Below are 20,373 nucleotides of genomic sequence, written 5' to 3' on the forward strand. Positions count from 1 at the left end.
GTGATTATTGTGATATTTGGCTAACTTTTTTAATTGATTTTACAGGTAAATAATATGACACATTTGAAGGTAGTGTAGTAGCTAAAGTCATATGCAGTGGCTTCATAGCTACAACTATGTCCTGAGTAATGCCCTGTTAGTTGTAAGCATTAGCTGTTAATACAGTTATTGCTATATCCATATGCATACTGAGGCTCAAGCCAGTGGAATGACACACGCCGTCTCTTTTCTTCCTGATTTGCCAAAATGGTTATACTATCTATATTGCAATTAATTATTTGAATAAGGGCTTGTGCATGTGGCCATATTATTGGTCCAAGGGTGATATGACAAAACATTGGATCATACCTGGACAAATGTTAGTCTATGGGACTGTGCACATGTCAGTCCAAGAAAAAAATTGCTGCATGCCCAAGATTGATCTGGTATTTGGATAGCACTCAGCCATGCAAGTCAATGAGTTTGTGGAAACCATCGGACTGCATTTGGATGACATCACCTTTCTCCATCTCTGTTGATTCACCAAAAAACAGTTGGTGTAGCTACTGAAATGAGACAGTCAGTCAAACCCCATCATACACACAGTTGACACAAAGAAGAGATAAGATCCAGCAGTAGAAGGACTCAAGACTTGTTAAAATGCATCTTCTTTAATGTAGATCAGTAAAACAACTGGGAATAAATCATAGACGAGTTAAAAGTAACAAACGCGATTCAGAGCTATGTCCTTAATCAGTGTCAAGCACTGACAAGTTAATTTGGCTTTACGCAACTATTAAGGAAGTAGCTCTAAATTGCATTTGCGAGTTTTAACTCTTGTATGATTTAAGTTATTTAACTGATCTACAATAAAGATATTACATTTCAATAAGGCTCAAGTCCTACTGCTGCATCTTATCTCGTCCTACATTCATCTTGCTGCGGTTCAAATGTTCTGGGCATAGGACGCATCTGACCTGCGTGATTTGGAAATATAGGTGAGCTGCCATTATTTTCAAATTTACAATTAACACAAATAGGAAGGGTGCTTTTAGCTTTAGGGGTGCCAGAACTATGACATGAGGCTCCTTGAGGCAGTATTAAGCAGGAAAGTATAGGTAGAGTATAAGTTCATTTTTAACTTTTATCTCCTGCATATTCCCTTCATATAAATTCTCACATCAGCATTGAAAATCTTACTGCAAAATGCTCAACCTAGAAATTTTGAAGTAGTAGATGCCCACTATTAAGCACCCTAATCTATTAACGAGAATATAAAAAAAGAGTATCTCTTTCACTAGAGGCCCGGGACATCCATGCAGTACACGGAAAACCCATTAATTGTCCCGAGTCTCCTCTAAGGATTGTCAAACATTGATGTGGTGCAAAAAATGCCTTTATTTTCACAAGAAATATGAAACAAAGACCATATATATTGTGCATTTGCTCTGCAACCCATCAATAAGGGGTTTTCCAACACTTTACAAAAATTAGGAAAGGTAAAGAATAAAGCAAAAGCCATTGCTTAGCCATTGAGTTCTCTGTTGCTTCCATAGTCACTGACAGTTCTGCAGCAAACAAGCGGCAAACATCATTCATGCAATTACTAGTCTCAGTGGTAAAATGTATGTGATGGTCATCACTTCAGGACTAGACTGAATCATCGAAGCAATAGCATTGGAACAGCAGGGGTGAAAGAAGTAAGTAATGGTTACTTTTTTATTTTATAACATTCCATTTTCGGTCAAGTTTTGTAAAATCCCCAAACTCTCATTTAAAATGTCCCTTTCTGATGACTATTTTATTTGCAAGCAGTGTCGTTTGATTTCATCAGAGCTGATGAAACAATAGTTAATTTTTTACAAAATACGGTAGAAAAAGACGCATGTCAACAAAGGAATTGGAGAGTGAATGGACATAGATAAAATCATAATGTATAAGCTCTAGAACAGGGTTCCCCAACTCCGGTCCTCAAGGCCCACCAACAGGTCATGTTTTCAGGATTTCCCTTGTATTGTACAGGTGATGCAATTATCACCTGGGCAATACTAAGGAAATCCTGAAAACATGACCTGTTGGTGGGCCTTGAGGACCGGAGTTGGGGAACCCTGCTCTAGAAGAGTTAAAAAATTATAAAAGAATAATACCAAAATAAACTGTATCTGAATGCATTATTATTATTATTATTATTTTATTTTTATCATTATTATTATGTAATTATCTAGAAATTAAAAAAGGAGCTTGCAAAAAATTAGGTTTAAGAAGAGCAGAATAAAATAACACTGGAGAAAAATAATGCAATTCCTCAGATGGGTGCAGTCTTTTTTCAAAAGATGATTCATGAAACAGCGCTGTCTGTTATTGCTACATCACTAAAGGGGTATCTTCTTCTTTCTGTTTGCTTGCAGTGATATAAAATTAAAAAAAATATACCAATCTAATTAGAATGCGTAGACATATTAATTTTCGGCCAGGCCAAACTGAATGCACACGAGCGGCAGTTCTGTAGGGCTGTGTCCCTCTCCCTCTGTCAGCACTAACAACCAGTCTGTTAATATAATTACATTGACTTTTATTGAATTAAGTGCCATCTCTTGCTTAAAGGAAAGGAGAATAAGAAAAAAAAAAGACGACTTTGTCAATTGATTCAGGTGTAACACAATAATAAAGATGAACTCATGGCAGTGCATTAGCTCTGCACCTCATAACTTTGTAACAAGAGTTCATTCATAGACGTCGATTTCCATTATGCCACCTCAGTTGAAAAAGAATTGATCCCTACAGTTCTTGTCACTCTTTAATCTATTGCACTTTTGTTTAATAGCACTGTATGTGTAAAAAAAATGACCTGTGAAGCTTCCAACAAACTAACTTGGCTCTCATTGTCTATCTATACAAGATGTTTCCTCAAAAGTTGGATCGCCTTCTGGTCATTTTACCTATTCATATGCTAAAATTCACTTAACAAAGAAAAATTATTTGAAGCCATGGCCTAAAGTCACTCAGACTTTAATGAATTTTAGAAGCATAGTTCACTTTTATGTGCAAAGTGAGGAGATGTGTGGTCATTTGTCCACTTGCTAAAAGACTGGTTTAGCCATTTATCTGCCCAGTACACTGACGAATAATAGTTCAAGACAAATGTAATTTTTTCCGAATACTCTATTTCTAACAGCTATGTAGGAATGAAGGCCGATAAAGCAGATTTCAGATCCAAGGTGGAAAGCTAAAGTGGAAGACTATGACTAAGTCTGCGATAAAATGGCCGTAGGTTCTCTCATCCATGAGAATCACGTCGATTATGCTAATGACACTATGATCAAATTCTGATCATAGTTTTATCTGGATGTGAGTGTAGTATGATCTGATTTTCTCAGAAGAGAGAATCGGAGCAAACAGTGAGGGGAAGATGGAGAACAAAATTTCTCCATCTTCTCCATCACGTGTGTGAGTTCACGGAAGTTATCCAAGTCTGATGTTTTCCTTGCACCCATAGACTTGAATGTGTGAGTCGCATCAGAATTCAAAGTGAAATCACAGTGCTATTTGATAAATAGAGGCTGTGAGTATAGAAATTGGCCATAGGGCTCGCTCACACCAGCGTATCCAATTTTTTATCAGATAGCACTGTTGCCCAATGAGGCAGTGCTGATAAACAATTTTTTTTACTGACAAATTGTTAGTGAAAAAAAATCGATGCGACTCACACATTCAAGTCTATTGGCCAAAATTTTATAGGACTGTTATAGACAAATAAGAAAGTTTACTTTGCAGTTAGTCCTGACAGTAGCACAACATGGCCAAAAACGAGTTTCTAGTTAATGGTTTTATCTTGCAAGGAAGCGGTTATTTCACCTGTGAAACCGTATGACCGATTGTAATGGCTGCACTTAGAAAGTCAGCATATAAACTCCAAATGACTCCAAGTGTGCCAAATGGCAAGCTAATCTCTGCTGTATCCTACAGAATGATGAGCAGTGTCCTGTTATGAACATGAGAGCATGTGACAAACAACCGCCACTCATGCTGTAATCACTTAGAACTACTGTTATCCTGAAATTAGCAGCGCATTTAATTGGTGCTCTCTGAGGGTTTTGGTGACTCCTTGAAGATTGATATATTAGCACTTTATTTATCACCTGTGTGAAGAGCAGCAACTGTTTCGAAAGTTATCAGCGCAGTAAGCCATTCTCTAATGCATAGCAACCTCTCGTCCCTATAGTGGTGACAGTGCTGTAATGAGGCAATTTATACTCCGCAAATTCCTAAACCACACAATACTAGACCTGCTGCTCTTAACACAAAGAAGAACACAGAAGATCTGCTGTAATGGAAACCAAGAGAGAAGCCCATTAAAAATCATTCTGTCACTGCCAAAGTATTTATCCCTACACAATTGATTATGCATTGCCAGTAGGGAAGACAAATATATCTGCATCAATTTTATAAATCAATGCTAATTACAAAATGATATAAAGCTCTATCATTAAAGCCATTTTCACAACTATATGCTAAAGAAATGTTTAGATAGCATTCATGTTCATTAATGAAAGCTAGGCCAGGAGTGGAGCGTGATCTGTGCACCCAAGCTGGAAATATCATGGTCTTCCAGTCTCCTAAACACTATATACTGTGTAGTGATTATTAAAGATGAGGAATTTGATTTGATGAAAATCAAATTTATGTCAAATTTTATAAAAGTCGCAGGTCCCAAACAATTTTGAACAATTTACGATTTGATCAAAGAAAAAATCCTGCCATTTTTTTACAAATTTCAGAAGAGCCCTATAAGGATAATATGGCCTCTGGCATGATCATGCAGGCTTCCCCACAATAACTTGCAGCTATCACATCACATGGTATAGTAGCCAAACAGAAGGGACTATCATAGTCTATAAAAAAGTGAAGGAAGGGATTGCAGCAGCCATTTTAAGGTTATTTATGATAGTGAGAGAATGTCAAAACTCACAGCACAGCAATAGAGATAGGAAGAAAAAGTCCTAAAAGATTAAACAGATACTCCAGATAGTAATATGCTGTACAACTGCAGCACTGACAAACATGAATGAAGTAGCCTGCGATTAATACAGGAAATACACTTATATGGGGAGAGAGATGGCAGATGTGCCAACAGCAGTGCCAGATTCCGTGTGATTGATCAGTTATATAGTGTAGTTAACTAGCTGTCATTTGTAATACTGCCTTTGAATTACAATTACACATTTTGCTTTTCATTCTTAATGCACTATAAAGAAAGAAAAAGACAATATTTAAAGGGCTTGCCCACTACTTGGACAACTCCTCATTCCAAATGGTTGGCTCCATTAGAGTAAAAATATCTGTACTTATCTCTGGTCCTGGTGCTGTTCCAGCGGTGTTGAAACTCATGTTCCTAGGGCTCACATGACTTTGTTATGTCACATGGGCCCTGTGCCCAATCAGCCCTGGCTTCACTATCCCCACCTTCAGACAAATCGAACATCAACAGGAAGTCAAGGCTGTGGCTGCGTTCTGTCTGCCTCTGTCTGAAGCGGGGACAGTGATGTCGGGGATAATTTGGAGCTCATGTGACACAACAACCTCACGTGATCCCCAGGAATGTGAATTCCAACACTGCTGGGATGGTGTCGGCACAAAAGGTGAGTATGGGTGCTTTTATTTTAACTGTTTTAACGGGGCCAAACATGATGTATGAGAAGGGTTTGTCCAAGTAGTGTACAACCCCTTTAAAACTTAAAAAAAATAAAAAAAATCTGAAATCAGTGTCAGTCAAAGACAGTGTGCTTCAGAGGCGGACCTACCGCAGGTGCAGTCCATGCATTGAACGGGGGCGCCGGGAGAGAGGGGGCCCCTCCAGCCTCCTGCACTGCACATGGCTAATTATTCAATTCAAATTAGCCATGTGGACATTGTGGAGCACTGCAAGGAGGAGAGCAGAGGAGAGCAGCGCTGCAGGAGGTGGCAGGGGCCGGGGGGGCCCCTCCAGCCTCCAGCACCACATGCAGGGGCACAGCTATAATGATTGGAGTTGAGCCAGCTGCTCAAGCGGCAGGCAGCAGGGTGTGGCATTTTGCGCTCCTCTACCCCAGCACCTACAATTTAGCCTCTCCACGCTGGTGCTGTGGTCCTGCAAGAGGTTTGTTGTAATTGATGAAGTCACAGGAGGGAGGGTAGGAGTCAAGGCACCCTGATCATGTGACCCCTGACTCATCCCCTCCTGTGACCTCATCACAGGTCCTGTGCACAGCCCTAGCCCTTGTTTTATGCAGGACTCTGCTGTGCTGGTTGTCATCATGCTGGATGAGGAGAAGCAAGATTATGTGTGGGGTCAGAGGAGTTTACAGAGTGGATGTAGCAGAGCTGTGTGTGTACGAGGTATACAGAGTGGAGCTATGTGTATGCGAGGTGTAAGGAGCGGAGCTGTGTGTGTACAAGGTGTACGGATCGGTGCCGTGTGTGTGTACGAGGTGTACAGAGCGGAGCCATGTGTGTACAAGGTGTACGGAGCGGACCCGTGTGTGTGTGTCAGGTGTGCGGAGCGGAACTGTGTGCGTGAGGTGTATGGAGCTGAGCCGTGTGTACGGAGCGGAGCGGCACCTGTGTGCGAGGTGTACGGAGCGGAGCTGTGTGTGTATGGAATAGAGCCGCACTTGTGCGAGGTGTACAGAGTGGGGCTGTGTGTGTATGAGGTGTACGGAGAAGAACAGTATGTGTGTACAAGGTGTACGGAGCGGAGCCGCACGTGTACGGAGTGGAGCTGTGTGTGTATGGAGCAGAGCCGCACTTGTGCGAGGTGTACGGAGTGGGGCTGTGTGTGTGTGAGGTGTACGGAGAAGAACAGTATGTGTGTACGAGGTGTACGGAGCAGAGCCGCGTGTGTACGAGGTGCACGGAGTGGAGCTGTGTGTGTGTGAGGTGTATGGAGCAGAGCTGTGTGTGTGTACGAGGTGCACGGAGCTGAGCCGTGTGTGTATGGAGCAGAGCCGCACGTGTGAGCTGTATGGAGCGGAGCTGCGCGTGTGTATGAGGTGTACGGAGCGGAGCGGTGTGTGTATGAAGCAGAGCCGCACGTGTGCGAGGTGTACAGAGTGGAGCAGCGCTTGTGCGAGGTGTATGGAGCAGAGATGTGTACGGAGCGGAGCCGCATGTGAACGAGTTGTAAGGAGCAGAGCCGCACATGTACGAGGTGTAAGGAGCAGAGCCGCACGTGTACGAGGTGTACGGAGCAGAGCCGCATGTGTACGAGGTGTACGGAGCAGAGATGTGTACGGAGCGGAGCTGTGTGTGTGTACGAGGTGTACGAAGCGGAGCAATGTGTGTATGGAGCGGAGCCGCGTGTGTGCGAGGTGTACGGAGAGGAACTGCGTGTGTACAAGGTGTATGGAGCAAAGCCGCAAGTGTACAAGGTTTACGGAGTGGAGCCATGTGTGTACAAGGTTTACAGAGCGTGGCCACGTGTGTACAAGGTGTACGGAGCAGAGCCGCATGTGTACGAGTTTTACGGAGTGGAGCCATGTGTGTACTGAGTGGTGCCATGTGTGCGAGGGGTACAGAGCGGAGCTGTTTGTGTACGAGGCATAAAAAGTGGAACCGTGTGTGTATGTGGTGTGTGGAGCCATATGTGTACAAGGTGTATGGTGGGGAGGATTCATACCTCCCAGCGGGGCAGTCCCGATTTTGAGAGAGAGTCTGCCTCACTGCCCTGGCTGGGAGCTTACTTTTCCCGCGGACATAGGAGTACACGGCGAAGCCCCGAGGAGCACTTTAAAATTTGCACGTGACGTTCCACTGGAAGTGACGTGCTAGAAGCTGACCGGAAATGAGGTAATTTCGGGAGAAGATTGTGACGGAACTATGGAGGCACTTCAGGGAATGCTTCAGATCCATCATAGTGTCCTCCTCCAACACTGCGGACAGTGTCCTTAGACAGATTGTGTTCTTGATGCTATACGCTATGGTGAAGACTCTTAAGCCCCTGCTACACATAACAATATCGCTAGCAATATCGCTGTAACATCACTGATTTTGTGACGTTATAGCGATATTGCTAGCGATATCGCTATGTCTGATACTTACCTCCGACCGACTTCCCCGCTGCTCATCGCTGATCGCGCGAGAACGTCCTGGATCATTTCTCGTCGGGCGCTTCCTGCTGGGCTTCCTGTGGCGCCGACGAGCGACGCGTGGACGCAGGCGGGAGGACATCTGGATCGCCGCGACTCACAGGTAAGTAGCGACCCCCGACCCCTGCTATGTCGCTGGTGAAATCTGCCTGTGTGGCAGCTCACTAGCGACCACTTAGTGATGCACCAGCGATCCATATAGTTGTCGGGATCGCGGTGCATCGCTAAGTGTAACAGTACCCTTACTTACCCTATATACTGTATATATATATATATCTGCGGAAGCTGATAAGTTAAAGCCAGGGATCATTATACTACAGGCCTAAAACCCCATTCTGCCTCCATACACCGAGATTACAGCCAACATTTGCAGACTGGTGAGTGATAACACTGCTTCTTTGCATTGTAATTCAATTCATTCTATGCTGTTCATAAATATACTACCTGAAGAGCCTGGCATTGCCAGGGCATAGTAACTAGCGGTGGTTAGTTATAACAAATTATAATGATTATCCTTCATCCCATAGTCCCATGCTCATACAACCTATATGTTTACTTAAAGGGAACCTGTCACTCCCCCCTCCCCCGCAGGCGTCTTTAAGTAAAAGAGCCACCTTGTGCAGCACTAATGCTGCAGTCTGTCAAGGTTTTTTTTTTTATTTAGGGTACCTTCCACCGCAGAAATAATCGTTTTTAAAATTGGTCAGACGTACCTGATATTTGTCAGGGGGGCAGGTCTTTCCCCATCTGTCACAGACGCCTCACATCCATCACTCATGTATTCCTGCATTGTGTCTTCGCCTCCAAATCTTTATTTTCAAATCCTGGCGCCTGCGCTGTACTATGTATTCTTGGTTACCGTCGCCAGTCCTCTGTCATGATGTTGGTGGCCAGAGATCCGGCCCCGCAGTCGCTTATAGTTTATTCACACTATGGGGCTGGGAATCTCGGGCGCAGATAACTACTGCACATGCCCAAGATTCCTGCCGCGCAGTGTCAATAAACCATAAGTGACTGCGGGGCCGGATCTCTGGCCGCCGACGTCATGACAGAGAACGGGCGATGGTAACCAAGAATGCATAGTACAGCGCAGGCGCCAGGATTTGAAAATAAAGATTTGGAGGTGAAGACACAATGCAGGAAGACATGAGTGACAGATGTGAGGCGTCTCTGTCAGATGGGGAAAGACCAGCCCCCCTGACAAATATCAGTTATGTATGACCAATTTTAAAAATGATTATTTCTGCAGTGCAAGGCACCCTAAATAAAATTACCACCTTGACAGAATGCAGCATTAGTGCTGCACAAGGTGACTCTTTTACTTAAAAACGCCTGCGGGGGGTGACAGCTTCCCTTTAAATTTGTTGCAGTATTGGGGGAGGGGCCCCGGGAAGATATCTTGCACAGGGGCCCTCTGCAGTCTGTGTCCGCCCCTGGTGTGCTTGCTGACTTTCTGCATTTCTTGTGCAATCCTTTTTATGAAGTGGATTTTTCTTAAAACTACTGAACAAGATTCCACAAAATCCAGACTGTTAACTGCAACTGTCTACCTCACACTTCACAAATAATCTCAGTTTTCATAGACAAATTTTATATTTTCTCTTATTTTCACTTTTTTTCCACATGATATACCTTCTTGTGGAATATGTTGAGCTCAGTATTGAAGTGACTTTGCCTTTCTAAAAAAGGACTATGAGATTTATTAAATTTTATATTTGTAGTCGCCACACTGGTACAACACCCTTTTATAAATGCTGGATTTTTGACCGTGTACTTACCTAACATTTCATATTACATTCTTTTTGGAAAGGGCTTTGAATTTAAGTTAAAAACAATTTTTTATATGTAATCATTTAACTGGTCTTTTTAAAGTTGTTTTTTGGCAATGGTTGCATAATTCAGGTGGTAAAAACTGTCAACATTTAATATTGGTATTGTACAAAATTTCTGGTAAAAGAAAAAGTGGCAATGGCAATGAATGGGGTAGTATAAAAGAAAAAAAAAACACACTAAGCCGCTAGCAGCCCAACTACCACCACTGCTGGCACCAGCTGTCTGGGCAGTAGTACTACCAAATTAAGACCACAATTAGCCTTCTTTGCCTTTAGCAGGATTTATTTTAGAGAGGAAGCAGAGGGTGTTGTAAAATATATTCCACATCACTCGTCTTAGTCCCATCAGGATGATGTTACCTTCCAACAGCTATACCACCAATTTTAGTGCAAAAAATAGTCTTTATTATGACAAGTTACTAAGAAGGATAATTTTTGAATCATTTCTAAGTTCTTAAAAACATGAAAAGTGTGCCAGTGTATTGTGTTATTAAATGGGTAGGTAGTTACTTTCAGGTAACCATGCATTTTTATGGGAAGACTCTTTGACATTACTACATTACGAAGGCTGTGTTTGTGCTAGACAGTTTAAAAGGGGTTTAACGCAGTCCTAGTAAACTTCAGTGTGTTAGGGCTCATTCACATGAGTGTATAACACAGCAGAGTGTTATCCAACGTTTTATGGGATAGCACACACCCCATTGTTATTCTAAGGGGTCAGTGTGGATATGCGATTATTTTCTTACGACAATTTGGCATGAGAAAACAATCACAGCATGCTGTGAGTGCATCTGAAAATCAGATTGCATGCACTTGTACAAGTCTATGGATGCGTGTGAAACATCAGACTGCACTCGGATGTCATCCCAGTGCAATCCGATTATTGCAGACTCCGGTAATGGAGAAGATGGAGAAATTGCTTTCTCCATCTTCCACACCTGTGCTGCGATTCGCTCAAGTGAGAGAACAGTGAATTGACACTCAGCTGAAACTCTGACAAAGTTTGAGCTGAGGGTCATTTCCATAATTGGCCCAATTCTCTCACACGAGAGAATCGACAGCCTTAAACATGTCTTTTAAGAGCAGTTTTTCAATTCACATCAAATCTGTTTGCTGTGAATGAAATGTTTTTGAAAAATTAATTTCACCTGTCAAATTCAAATTTCAAAAAATTCAATCACTTATAGTTGTTCTTAGAGATGAGCAAATTTGTTCGGATTCGGTTCTGAATATGATCAGAATTGAATTTTGCTTTTGCAATATTCGTTGAACACAGCCGAACATCAATAGAGTCAATGGGAGTAGAAATTACCGAATATGTTTGGAACCGATCATAAGACAAACATTCGGCACGAATAGTGGCTGAATATGGCACGAATATGTCAAAATCAGATTCGGGGACAAAATCTGAACAAACTCACTCATCTTTAGTTGTTATAATTTTTTTAATTTAAGGAGGTTGACCCATCTGGGACATTCATAGCATATCAAAGCATTCTTGGCCACCTTTCCATTCTCATGTTGTTCTTGAGATGAGTGTCCCAATGGTATTTACTTGTGATTTCATGAATTGAAAATGTAATTATTGCTATTTGTCTTTTAGTCCATACTATTTCTTAACTCCCTTAGGTTTTGTTCACGTAATACATTCTTGTTCCATTTTTTCACCATAATTTTCCAAAAATATGGCAAAAAGACATCAATTTTACCATATTTTTGGAAATCCTTGGCAAAAATTGCATCACAACACACCATGTGAACATACCCTAGGGGATTCCAGATGTACATTTATTTTATTGTCCATTTGTTGTGGACTTAAATCCAGATTAACGCCACATTCACAAGTTTTTGTATTTGGCCAGTTTTTTGCATCAGTATTTGTAAGCCAAAACCAAGAATGGGTGAAAATGCAGAAGGGGTGACGTGTTTCTATTATACTATTATACCTTTTCCTCTGACTGTTCCACTCCTAGTTTTGTCTTACAGATACTGATGTAAAATACTGACTGGACACATGTGTGACATTTACCTAAATCTGAATTTGATTGCATCCCAAAATGTGAAATAAGAGCTCAAAATACACAGCATAGATTGACACAGTGTAGATTTAAAATACACAATGCAGGTCAATTCCACTGTGGATGACGTCTGGTAAAATCTCATCCATTACTGTGGTGTGTTGCAGATTTGAACACGTTCCAACTAGAGTTGAGAGAACTCAAACTTTACAGGTTTGGTGTTTGCTATGGAAAGTTAGTGTCCGACGCTAAACACCAAACATGAACTTTCCCCAGAAGTCTGTTGCAATGTTTGGAGATTCAGGGGGAAGTCCGTTGCAGAGAGAGCAGAGAGAGAGGGAGATTTTTTTCCCCAGATCCAAAGTTCAGGTCTCCATTGTTTTTAATGGGGTTCAGGTTCTGGTTCAATTTTGGGTACAGTTCTGGTGCCCAAACTGAACTTTGTTGAGTACCAGAAGCCAAACTTCCATGGGTCCGCTCATCCCTAGTTCCGACAAATCCACATGGAAAATCTGTACCACATATGCTATTTGTGACCAAGGCCCTACTCTGATCTGCTGTACTAATAATATTTTCATTACTAGATGCAAAATACAATAAATGTTGTTTAAAATAATACAAGGAAAGAGATGCTATGTTACTAGAATGTAGTCTGACGGAATAACTAAGCCTCAGTGAAATTAATAATGTTTCAGCAATAGCCCCTCCATCTCAAGCCAGTACACTTATCTTCCAGTGATGGCTATCCTAATGAGTACTGCACTTGAATTGTTCTGTGCTCACCTAATGAAGCATTAAGCTCTGATTAATCAGGTGGCTCTCATATTAATCGTTCTATTGTCATATAACCAATATCTATCTGTAAAAACAATTTAAAAGCAGACAACGTGTCAAACAAGCAATCTGGAGGCCATTATTTTGCTGTGAGACTTCAATATTATCCCTAAAGTAGAGACATGACTAAATTCGACTTCTTACCACTAACTTTTCTTTTCATGAGGTTTTGTCTCAATTGCATTGGTCTTGCACATCAAACAAGGGCAATTTAGTTAATTATTCAATATCTGTATTATCTGGCAAACATTTAATTCTTATTCAGATATTCATTTTTACAAGTAGAATATGTGCCCATTAGGCTACGTTTGCATGATGAGTTTTTAGTAAATTTTTTACACTGCTTTTTTAAATAAAAAAAATACAAGTAGCCTATTTTACTTAATGGGTGCAGAAAATCTGCAATATCAAAAACTGGGCAAAAGCTCATTATGGCAACCTTATTGTTTATACTCATTTTTGTGTGTAGAGAGCATCTGCAAAAAAGAGAAATTTATGTCTTTGATCAGAGACATGGATCAAACTTGCCCATTCAAATCAAGGAGTCCGGGAAAAATATGTTTGTGTCATTCGACGCATTCTATGATTTAATGTTTAAGGCCGGGGTCACACTTGCAACTGCAATGTGAGAAACTCACACGAGTCTCTCACCTCAATACTCAGCACTGTCGCCGGCATTCAGGACTGGAGCGTTCAGCTGTATAGAAATGCATGCAACTGCACACTCTGGTCCCAAGTGGCGGCGGCAGTGCCGAGCATTGAGGCGAGAGATTCGCGTGAGTTTCTTGCATTGCAGTTGCTATTATGACCCCAGCCTAAGGCTACGTTCAGACTATCAGTATTTGGCCAGTATTCCACATCAGTATTTGTAAGCCAAAACCAGTACTGGGTGAAAAAATGCTAAAGTGGTGACGTGTTTCTATTGTACTTTTTGTCTGATTGTTCCTCTCCTGGTTTTGGCTTAGAAATACTGAGGTAAAATACCAAAATACTGCCATGTGAACATGGCTAAATGGGCAGGAAAGGTTTAAATATTTTTTAATTTGAATAAGAGAACAATAGATGCCATGTTGAATGTAAAAAATGGACACAGACCAAAAATGGATGAAAATTGGATATGGCAACACTGATGAAAAACGGTCATTTTTTTCCTCATGCAAAAACAAACACACAAACAAATGAGGCTTAACTTTGATGTCCCCAAACAATGACATGGTCATACGTGGACAGTTTTTATTACTTCAAGTTAAATTATTAATAATACATTTTGTAGTGAAATTTTTGGAAGCAAAATTTTTTTAGAACTGATTGTCATTAATAAACAGGATTATTTTATAGACCAATATTAACAATGTGAGGGAAGAGTCACATGGCCGTATAACTCAGATGAGAATCGTAACTCAATGCTCAGACTGGCCATCTGCTCACCCGACCCAAGTGTGACAGCTCCATGGAAATTCATGCTGATGCCAGTCCGAGAATTGCTTTGCGATCCTCGCCCAAGTTAGGCTGGCTTCACATTTGCGTATGGAGGCGCAGCGGCTGTCTGCGGACTTCCTCTGTGAAGCTCTGCCCATGGCCGCACCTCCTCCATTCAGCTCCGCCTACATATGCACACTTCTGCATGCAGCCTGCGTACCCTATCTTTAGCATTGGGTACGCAGGTAGTGCGGATGTATGCGGATGCCTCCGCATGCGTCGCTTTGTCAAACGCATCATGTTGGAATTTTATGCAGGCGCCGCATCGCCAAAATGATGCATGCGGAGGCATCTGCATACATCCGCACGACCTGCATACCCAATGTTAATGATAGGGTACGCAGGCCGCATAGAGAAGTATGCGGACGTAGGCGGAGCTGACCGGAGGAGGTGCGGAAGTGGGCGGAACTTCACGGAGAAAGTCTGCAGACAGCCGCAGCTCCTCCATACGTGAATGTGAACCTAGCCTTATAAGGCAGTCTGACTCCTCCCTAATATTTGTACCCATTTATATAACACATGAAAATCACATAGATTAGATTTACCCTGGTTTCAAAAAGATTGCTGTTTGGAGAAAACACATTTTTGGTGCAGTGTTTTTTTAGTGAAAGGCAGTAATGGATCTAAGGCTACATCCACACGGTCAGATGGGGTTAAACCACAACGCGTTTCGATGGAGAATCTGTCTTCATCAGGTGGAAGTTTCACCTGATGAAGACGGATTCTCTGTCGAAACGCGTTGTGGTTTTACCCCATCTCTTGTCTGAGTCTCTTTCCTGCGCTCCTAAGACCGTTTCCATTTTCTCATAGCCATCTCATAGACAGAGATTCTTTACTGTATGAGTGGTGTGACTATGGATGTCTCTGCCACATGATTTAATAAAAAAGTTCAAGGGAACCTGGATATAGTTTTGGAAAAATGTAATATTACAGGAGGTTATGGGCATCAAATTCTGTGATGGAACATTGATCCAGTAAACCAGGGGGGCAATTTGCATGGGCCTTATGGGGGTTTTACCTTCCGCTAGATTGTGTTAGGTTTTAGGTTGAACTCAATGTTTTTTTTTTTCAAACATTAAAACCTTAAGCCTCAATTCATGAAATCAATTTCGCTATTGTACTGATACAAATTGTTTTGTTTATTTGCGACTTTTGGTGTTTTCACACCAGTTATTTCTAATTCACCAAAATGGAAGAAGGTGAAGCGCAGCAAGGGCGTGACTCAATAGCCCTTTTAATTCATGACTAACTATGTTGTTCCCAAAAACAATAATAGTATTTGAGTAAGATTACTGTGTAGCTCATGTAGGTGCATGACACTTGTCAGACACTTTTGATTTATAAAAAAGGGTGCGCTTCTTATTAAATCAGGAACATCTGACTCTACCTTGCCCCCTCATTAAGATCGGCGAGGGAGAAAATAGCCTGTGTTAATGAATCAGGTCCTATGAATTCAATAATGGACAACCACTAATGGGATATGTGAAAATGACTCTATAAAGTATTTGATATGTAACTACAAGCATTTTATCTATGTTATCAAATGATCACATCAAATGGACAGTGCTTAAAATGGAAGTACTTATATGGCAAAGCAAACACTACATATGAAAAAAAGTAAAAAAAAAAAAATAATTGAAAAAAGCTTCACACAATAAACTTAGCAATTAGTCTTATAAGAAATAATATTTACCCAGTTACATTTCTAATTTTCCCATTGCCCCAATTGCTCCTTCATCCTCTGGGTGCAATCCGGATGGTCTGCATTAAAAACAAACAGAAACAAACCACACCCATAACTCTAGAGACATATCCTTCATGTCTTATAAGAACTGACATTGGGGGCAGATTTTGAGGCCTAGTTGTATTGAAAGTGATCGAAGTATCTATACAAGAAACAGAAGGAAAGTATTTTATGACATAGAATGCAATAGTTGCTATACTAAAGTCTGTCACCAACTTTTGGAGTGCTACCATTTGTCTGTATTTACACACTTCAATATAACTAGGCCATAGTTATACTTAAAACATAAAGTAAACTTTTATGATAGTCATGATTATGTACACCTCATTACATATTAAAATCTGCCCCAATATAAACATTCAAATGAATCACTGCATCCAATTTGTCTCTATTGAAAGTAACAAAAACTTCATACATAAATGAAATTAGGCTATTTGCTGAATATAGTCAGTGGCTGTGAAAATGAGGCCTATAACATTGCCCATTGCAATTTTTGTCCCTTCCATTTTCAGCCTGCAGGTCATCCTATTGAATATTCTCATAGGGCTCACTTTGTATGTGCAAATGTTACTAAATAAGACAATGGGGATGAACGTGGATAGAAGGAAAAATGGAGATGAGGAGTCAGAAACAATTTGGCAAAAATTATTTTCATGTATCCCATTATACAGACAGTTTAGGCCATTTGTAAAGCTATATAAATAATCAAGCTGCTCTTGGTTTACAAAGTAGTGCATGTGTATGTACTGTAGAAACAAAGCTCTTAATGGGACATTTCACTAAAAGAAAAAGCTTTAAGGGTTAGTCCAAAAAAATAAGTTATTTCCTATTCATAAAATAGGGGAAGACTTGCTCATACCAACAGCAAACCCAAAACTGAGGCTTTGGAACCCTGGGAATGGAACTCTGTAGCCCCATCCTGAATAAAGCAAAGATGGACATGATATCATTGTTTATGAACTGCCAGAAATAGCCAAACACTGCACTCAGCAGTCCCATAGATGAAAGATGGAGTGGAGGTCGAGCATGCACACCTTTGCTCCCTTCAGAATGGGGCTGCAAAGTCCCATTCTCGTGAATCCAAATCTCCGATTTTGGATTGTTGTGGATGTCTCAGTGATCAGCAAGTTATCACATATCCTGATGATAGGGGATAATATTTTTTAGAATATAACTCTTTAAAGTAAATGAGCAATATTGTATACAAAATAATACCACCTAATATGTCACACAGATAGGTCAATATGTCAAAAGATATTGACATACCTAGATCCTAAGGCCTCTATTATTCTCTAGAAAGAAAAAAAGTGTTGACCCTGTTTAAAGAACCCATGTCACCACTCTCACATGGCTTCAATAAGGAGAGTTGCTGCCGTGCTATTTTAGACAATTGTCCCACACTGTCATCCTGAGGACGAAGAGAGCAAAAGTGTGACACAGCTCTCAACCAAATTATGTAGTCCCTCAGATCTAGCTATCCCATGGGGTGGGAGCAAGTTAACATTTAGACTCTTACTAACACAAGTATTTCTATTTATTATAGTTCTTACAATTAAATCGTTTTTTACGTATTGTCTGAGCTGTTAAAGTTACATGATTAGATGAAATGTTATTTTTTAATTTGCAATATGCTTGTCATATTAGATTATATTAGATTATGGAATTTTGTCCATAAAGGTGCATAGTAATAGTAGGAGTTCTCAGCATCTATAGTACTGTAAAGCTTAAACTGAACCTGACAGCTGATACATGCTGCCGAAACAATGGGCCGCATGCATCCGTCACTAGCTCTATTATCTCAGCTACTTATGTTTGACTCTAAAACTCCGTGGTGTTTCAGAGACAAACATACTTTAAATAGCTACTAGGGAACCAGCCACGTGGCAATCTAGTCAGACAGGCAGGTTCCCCCAGCTCGTTGCCCTGGGGATTGACGGATCTCTGTTTACATGTGCATGCCAATTCACCTCATCAATAGGGGAGAAGTCACCAGGGACCCACCTGTCCGACTAGTCTGCTGCCCTGCTTAGTTCACAATGGCTATGAAAATTACGTTTTTCTCTGTCACGCCGCAGCATTTTAGAGTCAAACATACCTGGCTGATATTACACAGTCATTGTCTGATACATGGTGTCCATGGATTAAGCAGCATGTATCAGATATCAGGTTCTCTTTGAATAGATGCTGTCCAATTTAACAGAATCACTCTAATGGCACAAACAGGCGGCCTTATAACTCATGCGATGATTGCATCACACTGCACAGACTGGCCCGGCACCTATCCTGACCTGAGCAGAACAGAGTGATGTATTTCTATGCAGCTGTCAAGCTCAGGTCCGGAGAGCAGACAGCCAGTACTAGGATTGCAGCGCAATCCTCACATGAGTTATATGGACGTCTGTCTGCGCCCTAAGAATACTTTCATGAATCAGATGGCTTACAGACTCATAGAATTCTATGTGAAAAAGATGGCTTGTGAGATCAGTAAGACTCAGAGTATGGCCTATTCTGCTCCGGTTTTGAGGATCAGAATAGAACATACTAAATTGGTCCTTGTGCTCTCTGATCAAAAATTGGACAACACCCAATACTTTACACATACTGTATATCATGATGCAGAAAATTAACACTTCACACTTAAAAAATACTTATCAGCAAATATCATATTTACTAAATACAAAAATGTTGTTTACATCTTGTAATGCCTATATATTTCTAAGAACCAGCAAATAATACATTCATATATGCTAATGAGGTATGCAACCAACAGTGGTCAGAGTATGGATAGATGACATGGCATAAGTTCACCATGGGCACCCACTGAAAAAGTGTACAACATGTTATATGTTCTTTTTTTTTTCGCTTTGGTTCCTTGTAAAGGAATGTTCATTATTTCATTATTTTGGCCAAGTGCACAAATGCAGTGTGCATTCAGCCTAAGAGTGTCCTTCAGGCCACCATCTAGCATGTTTGGATTTGCTTACTGTTCATTTTGCTGCATAAAAAATACATCACATTATATTTTCCTATACTGAAGGCAACTGCAAAGAAAAAAAAAATTGAATACTGTGCAGTACACTTTCTTTTTCAATGGTCCTTACCATGGATGGTTGCCCTGGCATCAGCACAGGCTGTGGACATAGCTCATTCTTATAGCCACCTAAACAAACAAAGCCACCCCAAATCAGACATCTGCTCATGAGCGACCAAGTTTGACAGCATTTATATTTTATATAAATCATATTTTTGGTAGACGGAGATGCTCACAAAGCAAAACCTTCTAGGATCCCTAATCTCAAGTTTATTTTTATATTTTCTTCTTAACTGTATAGTATAATAGGTTTAAAAAATAATAATACAGCTGTAATATGAACACAAGACATGGAGAACGTGCTGGAAGACAGTTACTTAAATCTCCTTCTACTGTATATGAAACAAATCACTTAGTCTTGTCACGGAGGCAGCTCCCTCATCACTCAAATTATACACTTGAAGATAAGCTCCCACCCAGCCCTTTTGGGGTTTGACTAATTTACTGCACAGATACTGCATGTCTGTTGTAATAACAGGTAGGATGCATTGGGGTCGGCCATTTATCTGAATTAGACTTCTTTGCTCAATTCACAATGAATTATGCTGCCTACTCTGCTGCTCTTTTTTCATCCCTCCTGGGAACACCTAATGTGGCAGGCAAACAAAATTGACAGCCTGGTCTAGTCAACAAGGGGGTAATCTCGGGAGAAAGCATTTAACTTAAAGCAAAGCATTAATGTGCCCAATCAAGGAATGGTAATTATCATCTTGCACCTCATGCTGTCATGTGAACAAAACACCCCGAAATATTAGCTCTTGCATTCATTTTGTGCCAGGGGAAATCTACCTTGTAATATTGGGTAAGATTACATAAATGCATATATTAAGCTCATGGAGTTTTTTTTTATTTCAGTGTCTCTCAGTTCACAAGATAACAAACAGCAAGAATTAAATATGCACAAATTTACCTTTTAAAACATATAGACCATATCTACCTATTGTCTCCAAACTCTTAGGGTACCGTTACACCTAGCGATGCACCAGCGATCCCGACTAGCGATATGACGCGGTCAGGATCGCTGGTGCATCGCTAGGTGGTCGCTAGTGAGCTGCTACTCAGGCAGATCTCACCAGCGACATCGCTGGGGACGGGGATCGCTACTTACCTGTCAGACGCGGCGATCCTGCGTCCTCCCGCCCGGCTCCACGTGTCGCTCGTCGTCACAGCAGGAAGCGCTGCAGGAAGTGGACGATGAGGAATGGTCCAGCAGCTTCTCGCGCGATCAGCGATAACCAGTGGGGGAGCCGGTCGGAGGTAAGTATCACATGCA

General features: G+C 41.1%; 1 protein-coding gene across 3 annotated transcripts in view; it reads right to left on the bottom strand.

The window, feature by feature from the left end:
- The window catches only part of BNC2 (basonuclin zinc finger protein 2), a 953,199-nt gene that overhangs the window by 4,893 nt on the left and 927,933 nt on the right, over positions 1–20,373 (bottom strand). The window contains exon 7 of one of the 3 annotated variants that reach the window (XM_073552474.1): positions 15,959–16,026. The exons of the other annotated variants lie outside the window; for them this stretch is intronic. Within the exon in view, the coding sequence (XP_073408575.1) occupies positions 15,963–16,026 (64 nt within the window). The 3' untranslated portion in view covers positions 15,959–15,962. The remainder of the gene's footprint in view (positions 1–15,958; positions 16,027–20,373) is intronic. 3 annotated transcript variants of the gene reach the window in all.

This window comes from Dendrobates tinctorius, unplaced genomic scaffold (genome assembly GCF_039654945.1).
Source record: "Dendrobates tinctorius isolate UK_male_01 unplaced genomic scaffold, ASM3965494v1 ptg000191l, whole genome shotgun sequence".
Lineage (NCBI taxonomy): Eukaryota > Metazoa > Chordata > Amphibia > Anura > Dendrobatidae > Dendrobates > Dendrobates tinctorius.